We start from the raw sequence: 24,189 nt of genomic DNA on the forward strand, positions 1-24,189 counted from the left end.
GGGGGAGGAGCAGGCAGCATGGTGTGATAGTGAAGGTTAACTGACGTCAGCTGCTTTCATTCATGAAGATCATGAATAATTTCAGAGAAAAAGTGGGCAGGCTCTCTCTCTCTCTCTTTCTCCCTGTACGGTGCAAAAAAGCATTATGCAAAACAGCAACAGAGGCTGTCATGGTGGTCGCTCCCTTAGCCCTGTCTCGGCATCCAATTGTGTGTGTGTGTGTGTGTATGTGCGTGTGCGTGTGTGTGCATGTGCAGTGGTGGGGGTGATGGGAGGGAGTTAGAGGAGGGCTGAGCATGGAAGGAAGCGAGCAAGAGAGAGAGAGGAGGGAGAGAGAGAGTGGAGGGAGGGAGAGAGAGAGAGAGGCTTTGCAGCAGCTAGAACACCCGCCTGTGAATCATCCTGCAGAGAGAGAGAGAGAGAGAGAGAAAGAGAAAAAAGGGAGGGATATATAGAGGCAAGAGGCTCCATTGACTCAGAGCTGTCTGTCTCTCTGTCTGCTCGCGGCACGCAGACCCCACGTATGGACCCTCTGTCTGCCATGTTCTCGGAGCAGGTTCTCCTGCTCTCTTCTCCTCCTCGTCTCTTCCTCCTCTCCTCTTCTATCGTTGCTGTCTGAATGAGTGGATGAATGAAGCAGGTAGAATCTGATGCTGTGGACTTAGTCCTCCATGGCTACCAGGTTAGTTAGCGACTGCTGCTGAAGAAAATACATTCCATCCTATCCATCTGAATATTGTTTTGTGCTTGTGGTTGTTGTGTGTGTGTCACTGTGTGCTATTATGACGTGGTTTAATGGGTGGGTGTCACCTTGCATGGTTTTACATTCCAGCATACCGTATCTCGATCCTCTCTTACATATCCGGTTAGCATTACAGTAGCTTAGCTTAGGCTAATATTAGACAGTCTAGCAGCAACTGATTTCCATTTCACCCTAACATGCAACATGAGGACGCTAAAATGTGTTATCATATATAGCTTAATTTATTAGAGTGGGGAAAATGGGTGTCTAGTTTTGAGAGGCTGTATGGCTTTAAATGTAATTGATTCACTAAAAGGCTCAGTATTACAGACTATGTATTACATCATACATTATTTGAACAGGCTGATCATTTGCAAATGTAATTATTTGTTTTTTGTAATTAAGAAAATGTAATGCTGCTGTGTTGCATAAGGTGGATTGTCTAATATTTGTGCTTAACATGCTGGACAGTTGCATCTCGTGATCTGTCATCCAATGACAATAAAGCAGATATTGGTGACAAAAGCAGGTCGGCACTCGCCAGGTTGACGTCCAGACAAGGAGTGTGACCTCATCATGACAAGATTGACCCCTGTGAATGATGATGTCATTTGACCTTTGACTGCTGGGTGCAATGCGGGGGGGAAGGATGATTTCTTGGGCTACACGTTATCATTAACAATGTGGGAAAGATGCCGTGACATAGGATATAGAAGCAGTGAGATCGGTCAGTAGTTTGTTGGAATTTATTCAGCCAGGCATTATTTATTCATTCATTCATTCATTCATTCATTGAGCACATAACTAAATCTGTCAATATATGAATATAGACAATCTTCTAGAACAACATTTAATTCTGTACTTTGTATTTATCTCTATACTTGTTACTTATTTAGGCTTATTGTTTTAATATATTGCTGAATTTTGATATGCTACTGTATAGGTGCGTGTAGTGTGCATGTGTGTGTCTGTATGTTTGTGTGTGTGTGTATTTGTATTTGTTTGTGTGTCTGTCTGTCTGTCTGTCTGTCTGTCTGTCTGTCTGTCTGTCTGTCTGTCTGTCTGTCTGTCTGTCTGTCTGTCTGTCTGTCTGTCTGTCTGTCTGTCTGTCTGTCTGTCTGTCTGTGTATGTCTGTCTGTCTAGGCAGTGTTTATTTAATAACAATACAATAATAGGAATGAATTTCCGCCACCTGACTGATTGTTAGCGACTTTCAACAGTATACACAGTTGATCTAGAGGCTTTGCACAGAATGTTTGTGTTGGTATCTTTCTTCCAATATGGCTGCCTGTAACTCAGCGTTTCCGTTAGCCGGTAATTACCGGTATTTGACCGGCAAAATCTGTTGAAGTCCGACATATTTACTCTCTCCGGTCTTAATGTCCGGTGAAAATAATTCCCTGAGTCTAAGCACAATTTGATTATTTGAATTGTATTAAAATAGGCTAAAATTAAATAGCCTATGCGATGAACGAAACGATCATTACATTTGTTTCCTCGTTGCTTCTAATAATGACAACGACGTCGTCAGCGAGAGCTTAGTGCTGGGTGTGCGAACTTTTGTGAAGCTGCAGAGCCAGAGCACTATCAGCACAATGCAGTATTCCAGCAGTACTCCAATTCAGCCATTTTCAGCCAATGTTGGGTGGGGGGCGCTGCTGTGCGGTTCCCAGAAAAGAGCCAATAACACTGAATCAGCTTCTCTGCAGCGCCATACTCTTTGCAAATAAGTCGTTGCGAGGTGGAGAGAGTCGTCACGCAAACCACGATAATGTTGCCGTCTCTCTGCTTTCTCAGTTCTTCGCTTGATATAATTAATACAAATGTCCAATATAACGGAATTCGTTAGCTCATAAAAATGTGATTATAACAGACTGCTGTTTAGTGTCGGACCGACTGCCCACATACGCGGTCTATTTTATTTCAAGTCAGCAGCAGCACGGAGTATCGAGGGACTTATTTTATTTGGAATATATTAATGACTGTATACGTGAAGTTGAACATTATGATATGTGTGACGTGTCTGATACAACGAGGTGAAGCGATGTCGACTTGAGATTCATTTGGGGGTGCGTGTGACAGAGCTGCTGCAGCGGGAGCCTGCGGGGCGGGAGCTTGATGCTGGTAGCGTATCGCACTAACTTGAGAGGCGAGAGATAGTAATTTGATTCTGCAAATCAATTTTTCATTCTTCGCTTGATGTAATTAATACACATGTCCAATTATAACGGAATTCGTTAGCTCATAAAAATGTGATTATAATAGACTGCTGTTTAAAACTCTGACCGGAATATCTCGAATATGTCCGGTGATAGAAATCTTGCAGGACACTCAGACCGGCACGAATATGTTCTAACGGAAACGCTGCTGTAACTATTGGTAACCACTTTCGAAAAACACTGGATTTCTGTGCATTGGTAAAACATTGGAAAAGCATGATATCACTGTTCAACTGTGACTTGCTTAGATGATCCAGTAATTAGCCAATTTATAAATTAGGAAATATATATATTTAGAGTGACATATACATCAATCAACACATAGTATGGAGGGGTCATTCTAAACATGCCATAAAAGGAAATGAGCAAGATTCATTTTTTAACTCTCACACACATCATGAGTATTCAGCAACCTGACTAAGTACATTGTATTCACTGGTGTGATAGCAAACCATGACATAGTGGTCTAAGTGGTCCCTCGTCTGCATGTTTCATTGAGTATATTAACATACTGTACACATCGCTGCTGCAAATACAAGCTAATATTAATATACTGTACACATCGCTGCTGCAAATACAAGCTAATAGTAACATACTGTACACATCGCTACTGCAAATACAAGCTAATATTAACATACTGTAGGGCCTACACATCGCTACTGTAAATACAAGCTAATATTAACATACTGTACACATCGCTACTGCAAATACAAGCTAATATTAACATACTGTACACATCGCTGCTGCAAATACAAGCTAATATTAACATACTGTACACATCGCTGCTGCAAATACAAGCTAATATTAACATACTGTACACATCGCTGCTGCAAATACAAGCTAATATTAACATACTGTACACATCGCTGCTGCAAATACAAGCTAATATCCCAGTTAAAGGGGCAGTTAATACAAAACAAGATATTTTTCCCTTACATCGAGTATCTATCTATCCATCCAGATCATTCTTGTGTGATTTGCTGAGGTTTGGAGGTCTGCCATCAAAAACTGAACCTCACCGTCTCTTTCCAGAGGTCGTGACACGCAGGGGGCGAAACTAGAGCCCGCCAAGCGCCATTGGCGGGCAGTTTTTACGCTTGGCGCCTCCCACTGAGAGGTCTGCCCGCCGTGTGGCGGGCAATAATAGTCATGTGAAAACCGAAAATCATGATCCAATTCTTAGCGCAGTTCTCACTTGCTGTCTCAGCACAGACATGCAGCGCACCGCACACTGCTGCTCCTACCCCTCCCGCACCGGTTTCTGTATGCTGCATGTAAACAGAGGCTATTGCCTCGGACAGTCACTGTGATGTTAGTCTAGTCAGAGGGACCTCCGTGAGCTAATGTTAGCTACTGTTACAAAATGACCCAGTCAACTATTCACTTTTAGTTTAATACATGAGGCATTGTGTAACGTTATCCAGCCGGCTAGCTACTGATAGCTCCCGACATCAACAACTGCTCCAGCAAGTGTCCAGTGCATAATACCTCCGTTGGCTAGGTAGCTCATGTTAGCCCACGTTAGCTCACTAGTCACTACGAAATGTCCCAGTAAACTAAATAGTTCAGAGGCGTTGTCCCAACGCCATCCAGCAGTAGCTACAGATAGCTCCTGACATCAATGTCCTACAACATGCGTATTCGAGCCCCTGGCTTACATCGCATGAGGGCTGCTGAATAGCAGGAGACGCACACACCACTGATGATTAACGGGGCTACCGTGGACAGGGTGAGCAGCTTTAAGTACCTGGGGGTCCACATCTCAGAGGACCTGACATGGTCAACACACATAGACACAGTAGTAAAGAAGGCGAAACAGCGCCTCTACCACCTGAGACAGTTAAGGAAGTTCAGAGTATCAGGGAAGATACTCCAGTCCTTCTACTCAGGAGCTGTAGAGAGCATCCTGACCGGAAACATCACTGCCTGGTATGGAAACAGCACGGCACAGGACAAGAAGGCCCTACAGAGAGTGGTGCGCTCAGCCGAGCATACCACGGGTATTGCACTACCCCCCATGCAGGTTCTATACAACAAGAGGTGCAAATCCAGAGCCTGCAGGATAATGAAAGACCCTCACCACCCCAATAACAGCCTGTTCCAGCTGCTGAGGTCAGGCAGACGCCTGCGAACCCCAGCTACTAGGACAGAGCGGCTTAGGCTCAGCTTCTTCCCCCAGGCCATCAGAGCCCTGAACAATGAACATTGAGTGCTCAGAACATTGAACTATCCACACACAAGCACACATGAACACACACACGACACGCACGCTGTGCACGCTCACACACGAGCAGCCACTTAACACTTTAACATGAGCGGGCACACACTCATGTCGCACACACGCACACTTATGGCCAAAAGGAAAGGACACTTTAAATTAGAATAACAGGAACAGTGTATTGCACTACCAAAGATAACTAGCATGTCCCATATGCTCTGTAAATAACTATGTACAGATATCGAGATGTCACTCCATGTTACCTGTTACCTGTTTACTGCACAATGTTTTTTTTTTTTTTTTTTTCTATTATGTTGTACCACTGTATTGCACATCGTTGCGGGCAAGACCACCCGCATTTCATTGTATACCTGTATGCTGTGACAATTAAAACTCTTGACTTGACTTGAAACCTAATAATACTTGAGTAAAGTACAAATCCCCAAAAACAGTACTTAAGTATTGTAACGAAGTACAATTACTCAAGTACTTTACACCCCTGCTCCTGCACTACTTTTTCAAATAAATATAATTTCAGCGGCTAAATCCCAGACTTGGGCCAAGTTGGGCTGAGCAAGATAACACCCTCTCAACAGTGATGCATGACACACAGTGAAATTACCCATAGAAGCTCTTCTGATCATGCATGACCAGTAGGGTGACCAGGTGTCCCCCTTTTGGTTGTACTGTCCCACCATTTGAGACCGCGTCCCACATATTGAGAGGATGTCCCTCTTTTCGAAGCAAAAAAAAGAATATCGAACACAAGACATTCCTGTCAAGTGATAAAGTTTGAATATTTAAAACAGATGTTAGGTGGTAACAAGCCGGCTGCCAGTGCCAAGATGAATGTGGAGACATATAATTCTGTATTTAATTTGTATTTATTTTGATTTAACCTTTATCTATTCGGTGAAGACGAGTTATTCTAATAAAAAAAATTACATTATCTATCTGTCCCACTTTGTCCCACTTTGTCCCACCAAAATCTTACTGTTGTCCTGCTTTTGGACTTTTTGCATCTGGTCACCCTAATGACCAGTGCTGGGAAATCCATAACGGTCTCATTTCTAGAACACAAAATGTGAACGGCACAAACATAAAACAGTGTCCAAAGTTACTTTCCTTGAGGAAATGTATTTTTCGTTGCCGTTTTCTCTAATCCAAAATGTTTAAACAAGGTGCAGTGACCTCAAATGGCCACAAGGTACTGACCTTCCATAGTGCAGCTTACATTTTATTTATTTAACAATACAATACAATCACTTTTACAATTTCAGGAAATTAAGGCTATTTTAAGTTTTCAACTTGCTAAGCAGTGATAAAACATTCATATTGATAGCAACTACCTAATGCAGTGGTTCTCAAACCTTTTACACCAAGTACCACCTGAGAACGTAGCTGGCTCTCCAAGTACCACCATATGACCGGCGTTAAAATACAGTCTATTCAGCTATGCACAGTTCACACAGGAGGCAAATGTATTCCTAATACCATTATTTATTGTTAACTTTTGTCAGACACAGCCACAATGTACAAAGGGATAGCACTAGAACTAGCAAACGCTTCCACACAACTCACATAGCAAGTGAGAAAATTAAGAACAACTGTATTTCAGCAAATGTACTTAATTCTCTCTCTCTCTCTCTCTCTCTCTCTCTCTCTCTCTCTCTCTCTCTCTCTCTCTCTCTCTCTCTCTCTCTCTCTCTCTCTCTCTCTCTCACACAGCAAGCAATTGTCCGTCATTCTCTCTCTCACACACTCTCACACACACACACACACACACACACACACACACACACACACACACACACACACAATTATTTTGTTACAAAAACTTAATTTCCTGCATTCTGGTGCAGGAATATTTGAATTTTTACCCTTTAAATGCCAGTGTTTGTGATGGGCATCACAAATTATTGTAAAAAAGAAAAGAAAACACATATTCAATACATTTTTGAATGTTTACCCTTTAAATGCCAGTTTGTGTGATGGCATCACAAATTATTGTTAAAAAAAACACACACACAAAAAGTAAAATATTTTCAATATATCAAATGCAAAGTAAATTTTTCTGGGGGGGATTATTACAGGCTAGGCATGTGTCAATGATTAGCAGCAATTACAAAATAATCTAAAAATAAATGGTTATGATCAGGGCTGAAGTTGAATTAAAGATTTATGACTGTTTAGACTGCATTAGGGCCCGCGTCCACTTGGCGCATATTTAGGACCGCACGCGTCTGTTTTCAATGTATTACAATGGGGAGGGAGCGCATGCGGCCGCCTCTAGGAAGTGCGCTGCCGTCGGCTTCTTTTTTCAGCGCCTTTCAGCTTTTCGATGCGGCCGCACAAGCCTAGAGAGTTGAAACTGGCTGAACTTTTCTAGAGCGGTGCGCCGAGCGCATATTCAAACAACCAATCACAGCCAGTCATCTACCACTCTGCTTGACAACGGAGCTGCCATTACTCTCTGTCACAGTGATCTCCTGGTTGTTCCCCACTTAGATTATCTAACTATCGCGCCGCCGCAACCAGAAACACTGGCCTGGCCTGCTTCTAAGTTCAGTGGCCTGACTTAAAAAAAATAAAATAAAAAAAAAATTATTTTATTTTTAGCTTTTTTGGAAATGTTTTCAAGTACCACCAGCAGTACCACCAAGTACCACTAGTGGTACGCGTACCACAGTTTGAGAACCACTGACCTAATGCATACTGAGAGCAACATTGTTAGTGAGAACACTGTGGGGACACTATGAACATTCTGTTGTCTCAGTTTTTGCTTATTGGTTCACCTTCCAGATTTTGCAAGATTCCACAAAGGCAAAGTAGCATTTTCACACATAGCGAAACCAAGAACGCAGATTCTAGCGTTGGCCTATTCTCAATCTCAAGCTCCGCCCTCTCTTCTTGATCCACTGTTGCTTTCCTGGGACAAAAGGGAAGCAACAGTTGTGATTGGAGGATCAAGGAAAGAGGGCAGCGCTTGAGATAGGTCACTTATTCAGGCATTCATCTTACTGTATATGCCTTAACAGATGAGTTCCGATAATAGTACAGTTGAACAAACACATGCAGAGGTTCGATTCCACGTTATGTGCCAATGCCCTCTCTTGTTTTCTCACTAAATGAACAGAAAGTACACAAGGAGGCCACAGAATGCTCAGTTTCCTTCCGTCCTCTCAACTGTCCCTCTCTCACCCTTTCCCCCGCAGCACCGCTAGTAACTCGAACCGGAGCACGCCTGCTTGCTCGCCCGTCCTGCGCAAGAGGTCCCGCTCAGCCACGCCCCAGCTGAGCCCCGAGGGTGAGAACACCATGGTGGAGAAGGGCTCGTCGGACCACACCTCAGACAGGTCCCCCACCACCCCGGAGCAGGTGGCCCACCACCACCCGCAGCATCCACACCCACAGCACCAGCGCTCCTACTCGCAGTCGGGCCACCCCACCAACACCACCACCCGCAGTGGGGGCAAGAACTCCAAGGTCAGCAACATCATGCAAACACGCTCAAACATGGTTCACACATGGTTCCCACATGAAACAGTGGGCATGCGTGCATACGGTACTCCTAAGATGAAATGCTTGTTGTGGGCCCCATACGCCATCACCACCAATCCCACCTCATAGGCCTATGTGGCCTAACTATTTTCATCGTGGCTGATCATCGTGGTTTATTCACACCTACTCTACTACACTCATACAGTACAAGACATAATGTGGCCTGTATGCATATCAGAGCTAACCGCAGAGATCGACCTACTCAGAAGGTATATGGCTTACGATTACATTGCACACTGCCTGCCACCGTCATTTTGTAGTTTGCACACATGGTAACTGCTACCACTCCACAACGCGTTGAGACGCGATGATGGGAACATATTTGAGAGTCTGTTCATAAAAGTGTGGATTGAACAGAATAATGTGGTTTTAGTGAGGCTCAGTAGACTTGAATAGCACCTGAAATATCACTGCACATAATGGACCTGCATTAAAATTACCCATCCAGTGTAGGTCGCAGAGCATAACTCATAACCCATAACTGACTAGAAGGAAGATGACGCATCCCAAGCTGCGACAATGGGATGACAATTGAATAGTTCTTGTTCTCTCCAAACTATCTCTCTCTCTCTCTCTCTCTCTCTCTCTCTCTCTCTCTCTCTCTCTCTCTCTCTCTCTCTCTATCTCTCTCGCTCGCTCATTTCATTCATCAGTTCAAATGTAACAATGATTTTACAAAAATCATTGCTGATGCTGTACAGGTGACAGGACATGACGGGATATCTGCTCTCGGAGGGGGGGGGGGGGGGGGGGGCGGACAAAAACATTGCTTCATCCTGGGCTCTTCAATAGGCAATGAATGAAAACTGGACGCTTTTTCACTTTTTATTGTTGTCCACGCCACGGTGGGAGTCCCTAGCGTCGTCACGGTAACACTGAGATCTCAAACAAGCGTGTCCATGGATCTAAAGGTCAGAAAAACATCCGTTTTGTGTCAGAATGTTCAAAACACTTCCGATTTGTTAGAAATGGTCCAATATCTACCTCGATTGCTATGGTAAAGAAGGAAATAGCCACGTTCTGTCAAATCCTCTACATCTGTCAGTGGGGGTGAATGGTACCTGTCCACTCTAGTCTCATATGGTGGGGGCAGTAGGGTTGCCAACTTTCTCACTACCGAATAAGGGACAAAAGGTGCACCTGAAGGGGACACCAAATGCGCGTGCCAACAACAGCCTCTCTCCGTTATTTAACTCATATACTGTCTTAATAACATCCCAGAATCCTCAGTGGTTTAGGTGACAGATAAAGCCCAAGGCAGGCGGGTGTACTTAGATACTTAGATCAGCAACGTTACAGAAAATGCAGTCATTTGAAGGGAACATACAAGGAAACACATATGTGAAATCAACACCATTCGGAAGTTCCATCATGATACATTCTGTTCCCTGGCGGCATATGTCACTACTGTCCATGGTTCTGAAAACAACAGGCCTCCTGTCCTCTCCTCTCCAACCCCCCCTCCTCTCCTCTTCTCTTCTCTCCTCTCCCCCGCCCCCCCCCCCTCTCTCCTTATCACAAAGAATTTCAATTTATAATCAATATACGAGACAAAGGAAGTCCCTTATGGGAGAAACCAATTTATCCCAATATATGGGATGTCCCAGCTAATGCAGGACAGTTGGCAACCCTAGAGGGCAGTAAGCCAGCCTTGAGTTAATTGGTCCCCCTTTAAAAGGTCTTTGTCTGTAATTCTAAGTGCTCTATGCCCTGCTTTCCTGTTAAAAGTAGGCTATGTAGCCTATATTAGCATCAACGTTCGAACATGATTAAAATTTGACTTATTTAAGCCCATTTAAATTAAAATAGCAAGGGACAATTGACTGTCCTCCTAATGCATCTTTAAACCTAAAATGCATGTAATTTTGTCGTAGACAAATATCACTGTTTTAACTAAGCCATCTGAACAAGATAAACCCCAGTGGAATAGTCCCACTGCAACAGATCTAGCTACAACCGCTTCTGTTTAGCTAACACTAACAGCGCATGCACGTCACACACACACACACACACACACACACACACACACACACACACACACACACACACACACATACACACACACACACACACACACACACACACACACACACACACACACACACACACACACACACACAATGGGCACATGTCTATTATGTCTAGCCCCATGTTTGATGTCATTAAGTCCTCCTAATGTATGTAGGCTACCCCACAATGCAAAGCATCTAACATCCACTTGCTCTGTTAGCATTAGTGCTAACATGAGATAGATTAGAGCTAACCTCAGCTACCACACTAGTGTTAATCAAAGGTGGGAACGTTAACTACTTTGTTATTTCTTTGTTTTCTTATTCTGATGTCTTTATTTCTTTCTCATGCATGCAATAGTCTCACAAGCGGCTTTCCAAAGTAAGCATCATTCTATTCTGGGTCTTTCTCTCTCTTCCCGGGACTTAATTCCCATGACTGTGACATGCCTGCCCCCAACACCCTATTATGAGCCCTCTTACATCCCCACAGCCATCCTACATCCCTACAGGCCTTCTACATCATGCTAATTGCTACCTCACCCACCATAATTTCCAAAGCAATTTCTAACTGCCAGCCGGTTGAGGCTACATTTCCTGTGTGAACTTAAAGGGAGCTAGTTTGACCCTAACCTTAACTGGACCTTATTCCAACCCTGTCTTCTCTGACCCAATTTGACATGTATTTTTTAACCTTTGAGTCTCGATCTCCTGCCGGTAACTGTTCAATGTGCTCCTTTCCATAATGTCACAAGCTCCAGGCATTGTTCACGTCGTTTTGAAGGTGTAACTATGGATTTTGTAGCATTTATTCCTCTATGTTGTATAGTGTTACTTTGAAGGAATACGTAGATGTGTGTTCGCTTAGGCACACAAAAGAGAGAATTTGCACAGTATAGACCGCTGTTTAGATGCCAACATGCCAACAGTTGTTCAGCTCTCATCCCTTTCATTATGCTTAACATCTGTCTCTATGCATGTGGTTTAACCTCATCCCCGCGCCTGCATGACCTGTCTGTCTGTCTATCTGTCTGTCTGTCTGTCTGTCTGTCTGTCTGTCTGTCTGTCTGTCTGTCTGTCTGTCTGTCTGTCTGTCTGTCTGTCTGTCTGTCTGTCTGTCTGTCTGTCTGTCTGTCTGTCTGCATGTGCATGTTTTCTTTCCAGTATAATAGATTAAACCTGATTAAAGTAAGACACTCATCTTCTTTCTACTTTCCACATTTGACCTCTTGACCTAACTATATATGTATGTGATGTTGTGTTTTGCTATTCATCCCATCCTCATTGACCCCTCTGTTCAGTGACCTCTCTCAGTTTGCTCCAGTGTTATAATGTTACAGCACAATGGTTGTATTTGTGATATTATGACCTGATGAAATCCTGTGCTTTGTGACCTATGTATTCAAAGCAATGTGAATTGTATTACCTGGAAAGGTGCAATTCCATGCAAATGTCAACCTCACCATGAAAAAATTAAAATAACATGATCATAACCAAACCAATTTCAAATGTATCATCAAGGTCTATATTTTATTTTAAGTACAAAATAGATTTGATCATAATATTTATGAGAATGCATGTTTTTTCACACTACAATGATGTAAAAATGTATTTTTCAATTAACCTAATTGTATGACTTTCTGAATGGCCAGAAAAATTTGGGATGCCCCGATCACGTTTTTTGCCACCAATACCGATCACCGATCGTCGTGAGCCATATCGGCCGATACCGATCCAATACCGATCGTTTTTGATTAAAAAAATTTTAAAATTATTTTATATAAAAAATATTTTATTAATTTTTTTATAAAATATATATATTATATAATTAGACTTGTACTTGTATTATCTGCGAGACATCGCCACCACGCAACAAGCTCCACTGTCTGTGTGTACTCGAGTAGCCTCCAGCTACGGCCAGGATTCTCTGGAGCTGCAGCTGGACCCTATACTCGAGTAGCCTCGAGCTACGGCCAGGATTCTCCTGCGCTGCAGCTGGTCCCTATTGGTATAACGTTAAGTGCTTTGGTCATATCACATTCAACATGCCCTCAGCTCGAATACGCGTCGAATCAGTGTTATAAGACATTGATATCAGGAGCTATCTGTAGCTACTGCTAGCCGGAGATATAACGTTAATATTTAGTATATTTTAGTTCAATGGGACATTTTGTTTTGAACAGTGAACTAACTTGCGCTAACGTGAGCTAACAGGTATCATACACGTCTCTACTAGACTATTGCTGGAGCATTTGTTGATATCAGGAGCTATCAGTAGCTAGCCGGCTAGATACCGTTCGGTTAGACCAGTGGTTCCCAAAGTCGGGGTCGCGACCCAAAGGTGGGCCGCGAGCAGCCACGGGAGGGCCGCGAGATGATAAAAAAAACAATAGTATTTTAATGAGACTATTATTATTATCATTATTATTTTGCAACAAGTTAGCCCTCTCATAAATAGCACATATAAATGAATAACTAACTTGAACTAACTTAATAGGATTGAAGTGATATTTGGCTTAAAAAATCGATCGCCTGGCAAAAAGAAAAAAGAAAAAAAGCCTGACTATGTGCATTGGGCCGCGGCTTTCTGACGCCTTATTTTCTGGGTCCCGGCCTGAAAAGTTTGGGAACCCCTGGGTTAGACAATGCCTCATCATGTATTAAACTAAAAGTGAATAGTTGACTGGGTCATTTTGTAACGGTAGCTAACGTTAGCTCAGGGAGATGCCGTCCCACTAGACTAGACTAGACTAGACCCGTGTTTACATGCGTGCGGGAGGGGCTGGAGGGATGAGCAGACGCCGCACCACCCGGTGTCTGAGACAGAACTCAGCGAGTGAGATCGGTTTTGACGATCGGCGAAAATAAAGCATTATCACCGATCACCGATCGCATATTTATACTGATTATCGGCCGATAACGATCGGTGGCCGATCGATCGGGGCATCCCTAGCCAGAATGGCAAAAAAAATCAACAGATATTTTTCTAACCTCACCCTTTGGTCATGAAGGGCTGTTGTATCAATATGTGAATCAATTATGTACTTTGTCTCTTTCCATTGGCAGGTGAAGCATGCTGTTATAATGCCCCTTTATGGGACAGCGAATGTAACATCCATAACGTTTTCCAGGAAAAGTTGTCATAAAACATGCATCTGGAATGCAATGTCAACCAAACTAGCACACTTTTATAAAGATGACATATTAGCAACAATTAGTCATTCTGGTCTTATTTTTTGTATTCTTTACAAGTGTTATGCATGTTACCGTGACGGATGTTACATTGCGAGTGACGGATGTTACATTGCGAATGTGTGTTGTTAAGTCCAATTATGACCCCTTTGTTTGATTTAAATCAGAAGTATTTTATGACTCCTTGTTTGATTCAAATCCAACATATTTCCAGACACAACTTTTTCACACATTGTTGGTCTAGGCAGAGCAGTGTCCACGTTAGTCTACTGCTAATCGGCTGCTGTCGGCCATCTCCCCCTCGCGTCTGCTCAGCCTACATGTGTATTTGTTATTGTTTTGCAGAGTATCGTGACAAGAAACCCACCCCAAAAAACACAGAAACCCCAAATGAAACCAAACAGAAAGTAAATGAGTATTATTCCAGGGACGACATTTCAAGGCAGGCCCCCGGAATGAAGGATGCAGTGACCATAAGAGAGGGAGGAGTCAAGAAGAGGGTTAAAAAACGCCACATGTCCATGTCCCTTATGGAGGCTTAACGCTGTTTTAAGGAGGACAATCCTGACATTGTCATTGGCAAATCCAAGTTTGCTGAACTCCGGCCACCTCATGTCTGTCTCTGTTCAGAAACGCCAAGGAATGTGTGTCTGTGTAGGTACCATGAAAACACTACCCTTTCCCTGGAATGTGTGCGGCGCCATGTTCCTCGCAAAGTGTTTAAGAGTTCGACAGAATTTGTCAGTTCCGTGTTTTGCAGCGCTGATGAGCCACAATGTATGCTGAACACTTGCGAGGAGTGCAGAGATGCAAGACTGTTCCGGAACAGTATTGTGGACCACATACCAGATGAGGAAAAAAAACTGAAGACCACATGGTATGCCTGGGAGACGGTCGGTGGAGTGCAAATGAAGGTCCAGAAGACTGGGGTACTAGGAGATGTACTTCGTCTTCTCACGAGCAGTGCACCACAATTTCTGAAGCACTGCTTCATACAAAGAAAACAAAGTGCTGCGTTTGAGGAGAAGAAGGCGACCGCCCAAGCAGATGGAGATTCCATGGTTCTGCAAGTGGACTTCGCCGAGAACTACACGGCGGCGTACCAGGATGAGATCCAGTCTGCCCACTGGAATCAGAAGCAAATCTCCATCTTCACCTCTGTTGCCTGGTCTGACGCCGACCCCTTGTCCTATGTGGTGGTGAGTGACAACCTGGACCACGACAAGAAGGCTGTGGCAACCTTTATGGGAAAGATTGTTGAAAACATCAGGAGAAAACATCCCCACATGACACAGCTGCACATATTCAGCGATGGAGCTGCCTCCCAGTTCAAAAACACATTTTTGTGGGCCTTTTTATCGTCAAGTTTCCGGGAAATGTTCCCCAACCTCCACGTTGAGTGGTACTTTTTTGCCACCAGCCATGGCAAGGGAGCCGTTGATGGAGTAGGAGGCACGGTCAAGCGAGCAGTCAGCACAGCCGTGGTCAGCAGACAGGCGGGAGTTGTCAACACTGCTGCCGACTTCGCCAGAGTCGCTGGGCAGAGGTGCCCAAACATATCTGTTGACGAGGTGACACCTGAGGAGATCAAGAGCTTCAGTGAGAAACAGGAGCTGGAGGCCAAGTGGGCAGATGTCCCCACCCTTCATGGCACACAGGGAGTGCATCACATCGAGGTTGTATCATGGGGGAAGATCAAACACAAGATGTACTCCACCGCTGATACATCATACCATCACACTTTTCTCTCCTCCTCTGAATTGGCCAGACCACCTGTCTCCTCTGACAAGACCACCTCTCTCTTGTCAACAGCCAGACCCCCAGCTGTCTCGTGCACACAAGCCAGTAGTCACATTGAAGAGGCCAGACGTCCACCACCTGTATCCTCTGACAAGGTCGACTGTCACCCACCTACCATCAAGACAGGGGATTGTCTCCTCGTTGAGTTTGAGACAACAAACAAAACGAACAGGCAATTTGTAGGATTGGTCACCCAGCAACAACACAGGGGCTGAAATTCAATTTCTCCGAAAAAATTACAAATCGGGCCTGGTCTTTGCACTTCCAACCAAAGAGGACAAGTCCTGGGTCAGTTTTGATCAGATTCGTGAACACCTCAATCCTCACATGTATAACAGAGGGAGATACCATTTCTCTGAACCAGTCCAGGCAGAATGAAATGGACTTGATTTTTTATAACTTTCTTTTTCATGGTGAGGTTGACATTTTCATGGAATTGCTCCAAAACTAATTTTCTGATTTAACCGATATTAATATTGCTGTTCTCTGTATAGAAAACACTTTTTTATGTTAATCAAATAAAGAGCTATTTTCCAAAAACTTTTTGTAATTTATTTTCAGAAATGACTGATATTTGGAAACTATTTAAGACAAAAAAATGTAAATAAAGATTATATATTTTTTTGTGTGATTTTTGTGATGTCACAGTATGATGTCATAATAGAACATTCAAGAACATTTGTGATGTCACAGTATGATTCAACAATTCTCTCAGCATTTCCTGGCATTTTTTCAGACTACAACATGAATCCAGACTGGTTTGATCCTCAAAATGGTCCCCCGAAGTCAAACACATGTGGGTAAAGCCCTATTTTTGATAGTGTTTTTTGTCTATTTCAGACGTGTAACATCCATAACGCAAAAATGTAACATCCATAACGGCACTTTTTTGTGATTCATTCCTTGAGAGGAAATGCCAGGTTTTCCTGAATGTGCTTTTTGGGTACCTCAAACCCTTCCATACAAAGTGATAGTAAACATGTTATTCTTTGAAAAAGATATTCACAGAGTTTTCATCATGTGTTCAGTGAGTCCGAAAAGCTTGTCCATTTCCGTAACATCCATAACGCTGTGTATTTTGTCACCTATCTCAAAATCCAAAAGGTAAAATAATTTTTTACTGCAGGCTCATCTTTATCTCAATAAGTGTAACTAAAATATGTAAATTATACTTCCAATTCAAATCGATGCCTTGTCAATGTTAAGTTAAGTTTCCAATTTTCTCTCTGAATGTAACATCCATAACGCTGGAATTGCAATATATTAGAGGCTAAAGCTTTCTCTCTACCTGTGTGTGTGTGTGTGTGTGTGTGTGTGTGTGTGTGTGTGTGTGTGTGTGTGTGTGTGTGTGTGTGTGTCATCTTCAGGAAATAACTCATTCAGTATGGAAAAAAATAAACATAGAAATCGACTAATCAACTAACAAATTATTGGTCGTGAATGAGTGAATGAATAGAAAACAAATTTAATATTTTCTAAAACATGACATAGGCAAACTGTCCCCATAAATCACACATTATTAAAGAGGAAGTCTACTCCAAAAATGAATGATGTGTTTATATGTGTTGTTCCAGGGATAATTCAGTCATTATTTGTGAACATGGATAAGTCTGTCCCAATAAGCTAGAAACAAGAGCGCCAAGACGTTAGTCATCAAAAGACAACACCTGAGCTACTCTACTGACAGGATTTGAGATGGACTATATAGATAATAACATCTAGGTGGACTATGTAGATAATAACATCTAGGTGGACTATAATAACATCTAGGTGGACTATGTAGATAATAACATCTAGGTGGACTATGTAGATCAGGGGTCAGCAACCTTTTTGACATGGAGTGCCTGTTTGAAATATAGTTGTAACTAGTGTGCCTCAACAATATTCCATGCATCGTAAATATTTTTTCTCATAATCAGGTCTTTTTAATGATAATTTTTACATTATTACATCATTATTGTTATTGTTATTATTAACAATATTATTATGATGGTTGTATCAACCCTAAATCTGAGTTGGGGGGGGGATGCAATGCAGACAAACAGCTGCATACAGTGCGACCATTTCACTCACATTTGCCCATTCATTTTTGGACACATCACACACCATTGGTGTGTGTACTGTACATGTGCTCTCATAGCTCCACCTACAGGCCTAATGGAGAACACCAGGATGTGAATGGAGGGTGAATGTGAGGTATATCGTGTAAATAAGTTTTGATTGATCGCAAGACTACACTGTAAAAAAAATATAATAATAAGTTACCAGAACTTAAAAATATTGAGTTCAGTTACTGTGCATTAAGGTTTTCAGTTTTCAATCCATAATAAGTTAACAGAAAAATAAGTACACAACCACATTATTTCAACCTAATAAAACTATGTTTATTGTCATTGTTTTAAGAACACAAGTTGACTTGGTAATACTCACATTTTGAGTAAAAAAAAATAGCTTTTAACATGTGCAATGTTCAACGAAATAGAAAAATAAATTTCAAAAAGGATTTCAACAAGATAAATGCGACAACAGTGCAAAATATTTCACTATAATATTTCAAAGCAAAAAAATAAATAAGAAATTATAATTATAATTTATTTTTTTAATGCTGCCCCCTGTGCCTATGCAAATGCCCCTGTGTGCCTATGCAGGCACGCATGCCTAGGGTTGCCTACCCCTGATGTAGATAATAACATCTAGGTGGACTATAATAACATCTAGGTGGACTATGTAGATAATAACATCTAGGTGGACTATGTAGATAATAACATCTAGGTGGACTATGTAGATAATAACATCTAGGTGGACTATTTAGATAATAACATCTATGGACTATGTAGATAATAACATCTAAAGTAGATGGAGTATATAGATAATAACATCTATGGACTATGTAGATAATAACATCTAGATGGACTATGTAGATAATAACATCTAGGTGGACTATGTAGATAATAACGTGGACTATGTAGATAATAACATCTAGGTGGACTATGTAGATAATAACATTCATTCATTTTATTTTGTTTCGTACATGGGGATGGGGGTACAGTTTATCTTTCCACAATATCACCAACATCTTTTTTTTTTAAATTTTACATGATAACATGTAACATGATGATGACATGGCCGAAAAGGAGCAGGATGAAGAAAACCTATGTTTCCTGCCCCCTTCCAAACTTCATATTTATTTTAACATAATGGTGCAGCTCAAGTGCACCTTACAGCTTCATACCATATAATAATAATAATATAATAATAAGCATTACCATAACTATGATAACAATAATAATAATAATAATAATGATAATATGACCATGAATAATAATAACAATAATAACGGTAATAATAATAACAATAATAATAATAATGCTATAGCTACCAATAAACAAACAAAGAAAAACCTGCGTCACGAACCTCAGATGCATGTAAAAGAGAAAAAAACTAAATAAATAAAAACAGATACATCTAGATGGACTGTAGATAATAACATCTTAAGTAGATGGAGTATATAGATAATAACATATGGACTATTTAGATAATAATATCTAGATGGACTATGTAGATAATAACATCTAGGTGGACTATGTAGATAATAACATCTATTTTTGTTTTTTCATCAAATTGATCAAGGCACTTGTGCCAAGTTGGAACAAACTGTCCAAGCAAATCCTATTTATACACGTACTTTTGTAGACTTGCTTTTGGTTAATTGTTGTTGTGTGATACGCTTTTATCACTGTTTTCTATTAATTACTTAGTTCCTTACTGTTTTTAATGCCTGTTATTTTGTTATCCTATTTAATTGTTAACCTTGGCACGTGTTTTTATTTATTATTTGAAGCACTCTCTAACTGTGTTTTTGAAAGATACTCTAGAAATAAAGTTAATTATTATTATAAATGTAGTAGCCGTCTAGAAGGTATGGATCAGACTGGACTTGGTCACTTTGTCTACCATGTTGGCCTCCCTTTCCTTGTCAGTATAGCTCCAGTCTTTGTCTCTTAATGCCATTATCAAAATAATCCATCCTGTCTGGCTTCTAGCAAATGGGAGATATTTTATTCATCATCACAAAACAAGAATGAATTATCCAATAAAGTAAGAATATCATAATGTGAATTCTGGTTAAGGGTGGATTAAACTTCATGATTTATTTGTTAAACCGAACAGTATACCTCACTTGTTATCAATGACAGGACGTCTGAGCTTCTAAGAATGTTGATTTCTGATTTATTTGAGTAATACTGCCCCCTTGTGGCAATTACTAGTAATGTGTGATATAACTGGTGCTGAATCCTAAAGACATAATCCCACACGTTCTCGAGGGATATCGCTATGTTTTTTATTATCAACATCAGTAGCTCAAATTGGTCTGCTTTAGTTGGAGGGGGGGTCTTTTGGTCACAATTTGATACACTGCCTTTAATGCAGAACATGTCATTATGACACTAGTGTTGTGCTGAACGCTTGTCCCTGTCGACTGCTTTGTTAATTAACTTCTTACTAACCCTTTTCTTTTCCTACCTTTTTTGCTTCCTTCTCCTCCTTGATTGCCTCTTCTACTCGTCATTTTGACTGCAGAAAAGTCAGAGCTGGTATAATGTAAGTTCATATCTACTTTCTACCAGTACTTTGTAACTTGATGCTGTGAGGTATGGTTTATCACGAGTGGGCATGTGGTCTGGCATGACTGAAAATGGTGTTGTTGTTGACTATAATGGCCTAAACTTCAGCTATTTTAAATGTATGATTTATGATGGGAGTCAGTCACTTATTGTAGCATGCATTGCATTCTTTCATATTTGAAAGAATTTGTGGGGCGGCGTGGCTCAGGGGTAGAGAGGGTCGTCCAATGATCGAAGGGTTGGTGGTTCGAATCCCGCTCAAGCCCATGTCCATCCCACTGCCGTTGTGTCCTTGGGCAAGACACTTAACCTACTTGCCTCGTATGAATGTGTATGCATGTGAATGAATGGTGGTGGTCGGAGGGGCCGTAGGCGATGATTATTCGCTACGCTTCCGTGCGTCTGCCTCAGGGCAGCTCTGGCTGCAATTGTAGCTTACCACCACCGGTATGACTGTGTATGAACGAATAATGGACAATGATGTGTTATAAACTGGGAGTAATTTCAGTCCATGTAGAAAGCACCAGTGTTAGCATGTTTTGGGTTTTGATATTGTAACAACAAATTGCATCACAGGTAGCAACTTCTTCCTACTCAATTCACAACATGGTTACTATACGCAAGGACTTCAATTAGGTTTTTCAGATGAGCATTTCCTGCTTATTGAGCCAGCTGCCATGCAAGATTAAGAATTGTGAGAGCAGACTTTTACTAATATACAGTAGTTACATCATATAATGTTATTGTTCTCTCAGATTGCTCATGTGTAGCCATTTGGGAGGTTGAGTGCCATATAGAAAGATAATGGCAAGTCAATACTAGTATATCATGCAGTATATTGCCGATAATAGGATAGCTTACTGATACAGTAGGTTCTTGATGCAACCTACACTTTCGCAACAGATAAAAAGGCTCTGTTTTTCAAGACTGTGGTGTAGTGAAATATAAACTAAAACTACAGTTTAGAATGAATGAGTTTATTTATTTTGAACATAAATTAAAAACAAATGAAATAAATTTAAATAAAACAATAAAGTAATAAACTGATTAAAAAATAAAACAAGCAAAAAACAGTAATGTTCGAAAAGGAGTAGGATGAAGTGTAAACTTATGTATTCCTACTACCCCCTTCACACTCTTATCTTATTATTATTATTATCTTATGCAACTCATATTATCTCATTTTCATACAACCCAAATTTCCACACTATGAAAAGAAAATATTATGAATATGTTCATTCTGCAACTCTGCAAATGTCCGTGGCTTCAGTAGGGACATGTCCAGGCACGCTGGAACTATAAAACGGCAGGGGGTGCTGGGGGGTCGCCAGATGATAATTTTTTTTTTTTTTTTTTTTTTTTTTGGTCAGGCCACTGAACTTAGAAGCAGGCCAGGCCAGTGTTTCTAGTTGCACCAGCGCAATAGTTAGATAACCTAGGTGGGGAACAACCAGGAGATCACTGCAACTCACACAAGTTTGGAGAACTATCTCTCTCTCTCTCTCTCTCTCTCTCTCTCTCTCTCTCTCTCTCTCTCTCTCTCTCTCTCTCTCTCTCTCTCTCTTGCTCTCACACACACACAAAGGGAGCCGCATGTGATTGGTGGAGGCGGGATCCTTACGAAAAACTGCTAATCATTGACACATGCTAGCCTGTAATAATCCCCCCCAGAGAAATGTACTTTGCATTTGATATATTGCAAATATATGCCATCACACACACTGGCATTTAAAGGGTTAGAATTATAAAATGAATATGTGGTGTTATGATCAGGGCTGAAGTTGAATAAAATATTGTATTTATCTGAAAATCCATAAAGATCTGTGTTGTTGCTAATCATACATATGCTAGCCTGTTTTTTAACAATAATTTGTGATGCCATCACAAACACTGGCATTTAAAGGGTACAAATAAAAATGCCTGCACCAGAATGCAGGAAATTAAGTCTTTGTAACAAATAAATTCCTGGTGGGGGACCCCCAGACCCCCTGCTTAAAAAGTGGCCTGACTGGGGCTATATTTCCTGGCCTGAATGATTTCCCCAGTCCGGCCCTGGTTAAAAGCCTCCAATGCTTATTAGTGTGTGTGCGTTTGAACGTTTGCATGTTTCAACCATACATTTCCATTTAAAATAATTTTTTTTACCTCCTATAATAGTGGGGGTCGCGGCTCTCTGACAGCGTTTTTTTTGGGTCGCGGCCTGAAAAGTTTGGGAACCCCTGGTCTAGCCTGTACCCCCAGACATGTTGCTGGCCCCGTCAAAACAGTATCCTATCAGCCTCTCCATGGGCAGGTCGAGGCGTAAATGTATTTTATACACAAAAACAGCGTCTCGGCTGTTGTGTCTGGGCCGGGCATTGTAAAAACCCCAAAAGAAGTTCTGAGCTTCCAAGTTGTCATCGGCGAACTGTATATTACACGAGAATTGTTCTTTTCCAGTGAGTGACATCAGTGGTTCCGTCAGCGCTCAAGCCAAAGATTGGGCTTTTGGATGCTTTGCCTCTAATTTGTCGCTGAATATAATGGGCAAACAGCTGTAAGATTTCGTTTTTGGATGTTGTTGGACATCCAGTTGTCTCTCTTTTGGAGCCAATTCTTCAACTCGGGATCAGACTCGGTGCGCACTCTTTCCATCATGAGCTGCCATAACACCCCATCCCTATTTGCATCACCCCTCAGTGGAAGCCCCTGGCGCCCGAGGGGGGGTATAGGGGAACAGACTCAGTTAACTCTTCAATACCTGATGCTGAGGCTGAACCTGTCGTCTCTGTCTCTCTCTGACGTTTATCAGATTTAGTGGGACTGTCACTGGGACCGGCGGGACGTTTTGAAAATAAATCTGATATTTTTCTTTTCTGCGAGTGAGACATTCTGTGCTAGCAAAGTCTGACTACTAGCTAAAATCGACCGACTGCGCAAGCACTGTATCACAGTAGCTCAGTGGTTCGTGGCGCGTGGGAAGGGCGGGAGACGGGAGGTGAATACAATTAGTTGTTTCACCTGTCATTCAATCAGTCTGTGACAGTCTGTCATCACTAGAAAATCTACTCGGTTTTACACGTATGATTGTGTACATACAGTAGTGTAATGAATGAATGAAAACTTTATTTAACAGATTGGAGAATGGCTACAATACAGTACAGCTCAATACACACAATATTAAAATGGTGAAGTGCTTTGAGCAGGATAAACTTATAATATACAGTGTTACAGTTATACAGTTACAGTATATACAAATATTTTTTTTTGATCCACTTTTTCTCCCATTTTCTATATTTTCTCCCATCCCAATTTCGTATCATCCAATTCAACCCTCCCCTGTTACGAACGCTGTTTCTTGCCTCCCACAAGTCGGCTGCAATGTGGGTCGCTTTCACACAGGGGCTGTTTGGTCCGGACTATCGGACCAGAATTCGATAGTCCGGTTTTTCGGGTTTGTGTGAATGCGCGTCGAACTCGGTCCGCGGACCAAAGACGCAAACTCTGGTCCGCCTGAAAACGTAGATTTCGGTTCGGCTTCATCGAACCAAACGTAGGAAGTCACCTGATAAACCATCTTGGTTGGGTATATTATTACCGCAGCGGCGGCATTCACTGCAAAACAAGCACATCTACTGTGCATCTTGGGGTAGAACAAGGAAGAAAAAAACACAGCTGTTATTATTATTAATATTACCGCGGCGCGCATTCACTGCAAAACAAGCACACTGCATATATCTATCTATCTATCTACTGTGCATCTTGGGGTAGAACAAGGAAGAAGAAAAAACACAGCTGTTATTATTATTAATATTACCGCGGCGCGCATTCACTGCAAAACAA

The 24,189-nt window shown here is 41.6% G+C and overlaps 1 protein-coding gene across 1 annotated transcript in view; it reads left to right on the forward strand.

Annotated features, from left to right (window-relative positions):
* Positions 1–24,189, forward strand: part of LOC311233767 (protein Aster-B-like) — a 264,385-nt gene that overhangs the window by 195,294 nt on the left and 44,902 nt on the right. Inside the window, exons 3-4 of the mRNA XM_084320782.1 lie at positions 8,396–8,666; positions 20,324–20,344. Of these exons, the coding sequence (XP_084176908.1) occupies positions 8,396–8,666; positions 20,324–20,344 (292 nt within the window). The remainder of the gene's footprint in view (positions 1–8,395; positions 8,667–20,323; positions 20,345–24,189) is intronic.

This window comes from Notolepis coatsorum (genome assembly GCF_963971535.1).
Source record: "Notolepis coatsorum genome assembly, chromosome: 8".
Lineage (NCBI taxonomy): Eukaryota > Metazoa > Chordata > Actinopteri > Aulopiformes > Paralepididae > Notolepis > Notolepis coatsorum.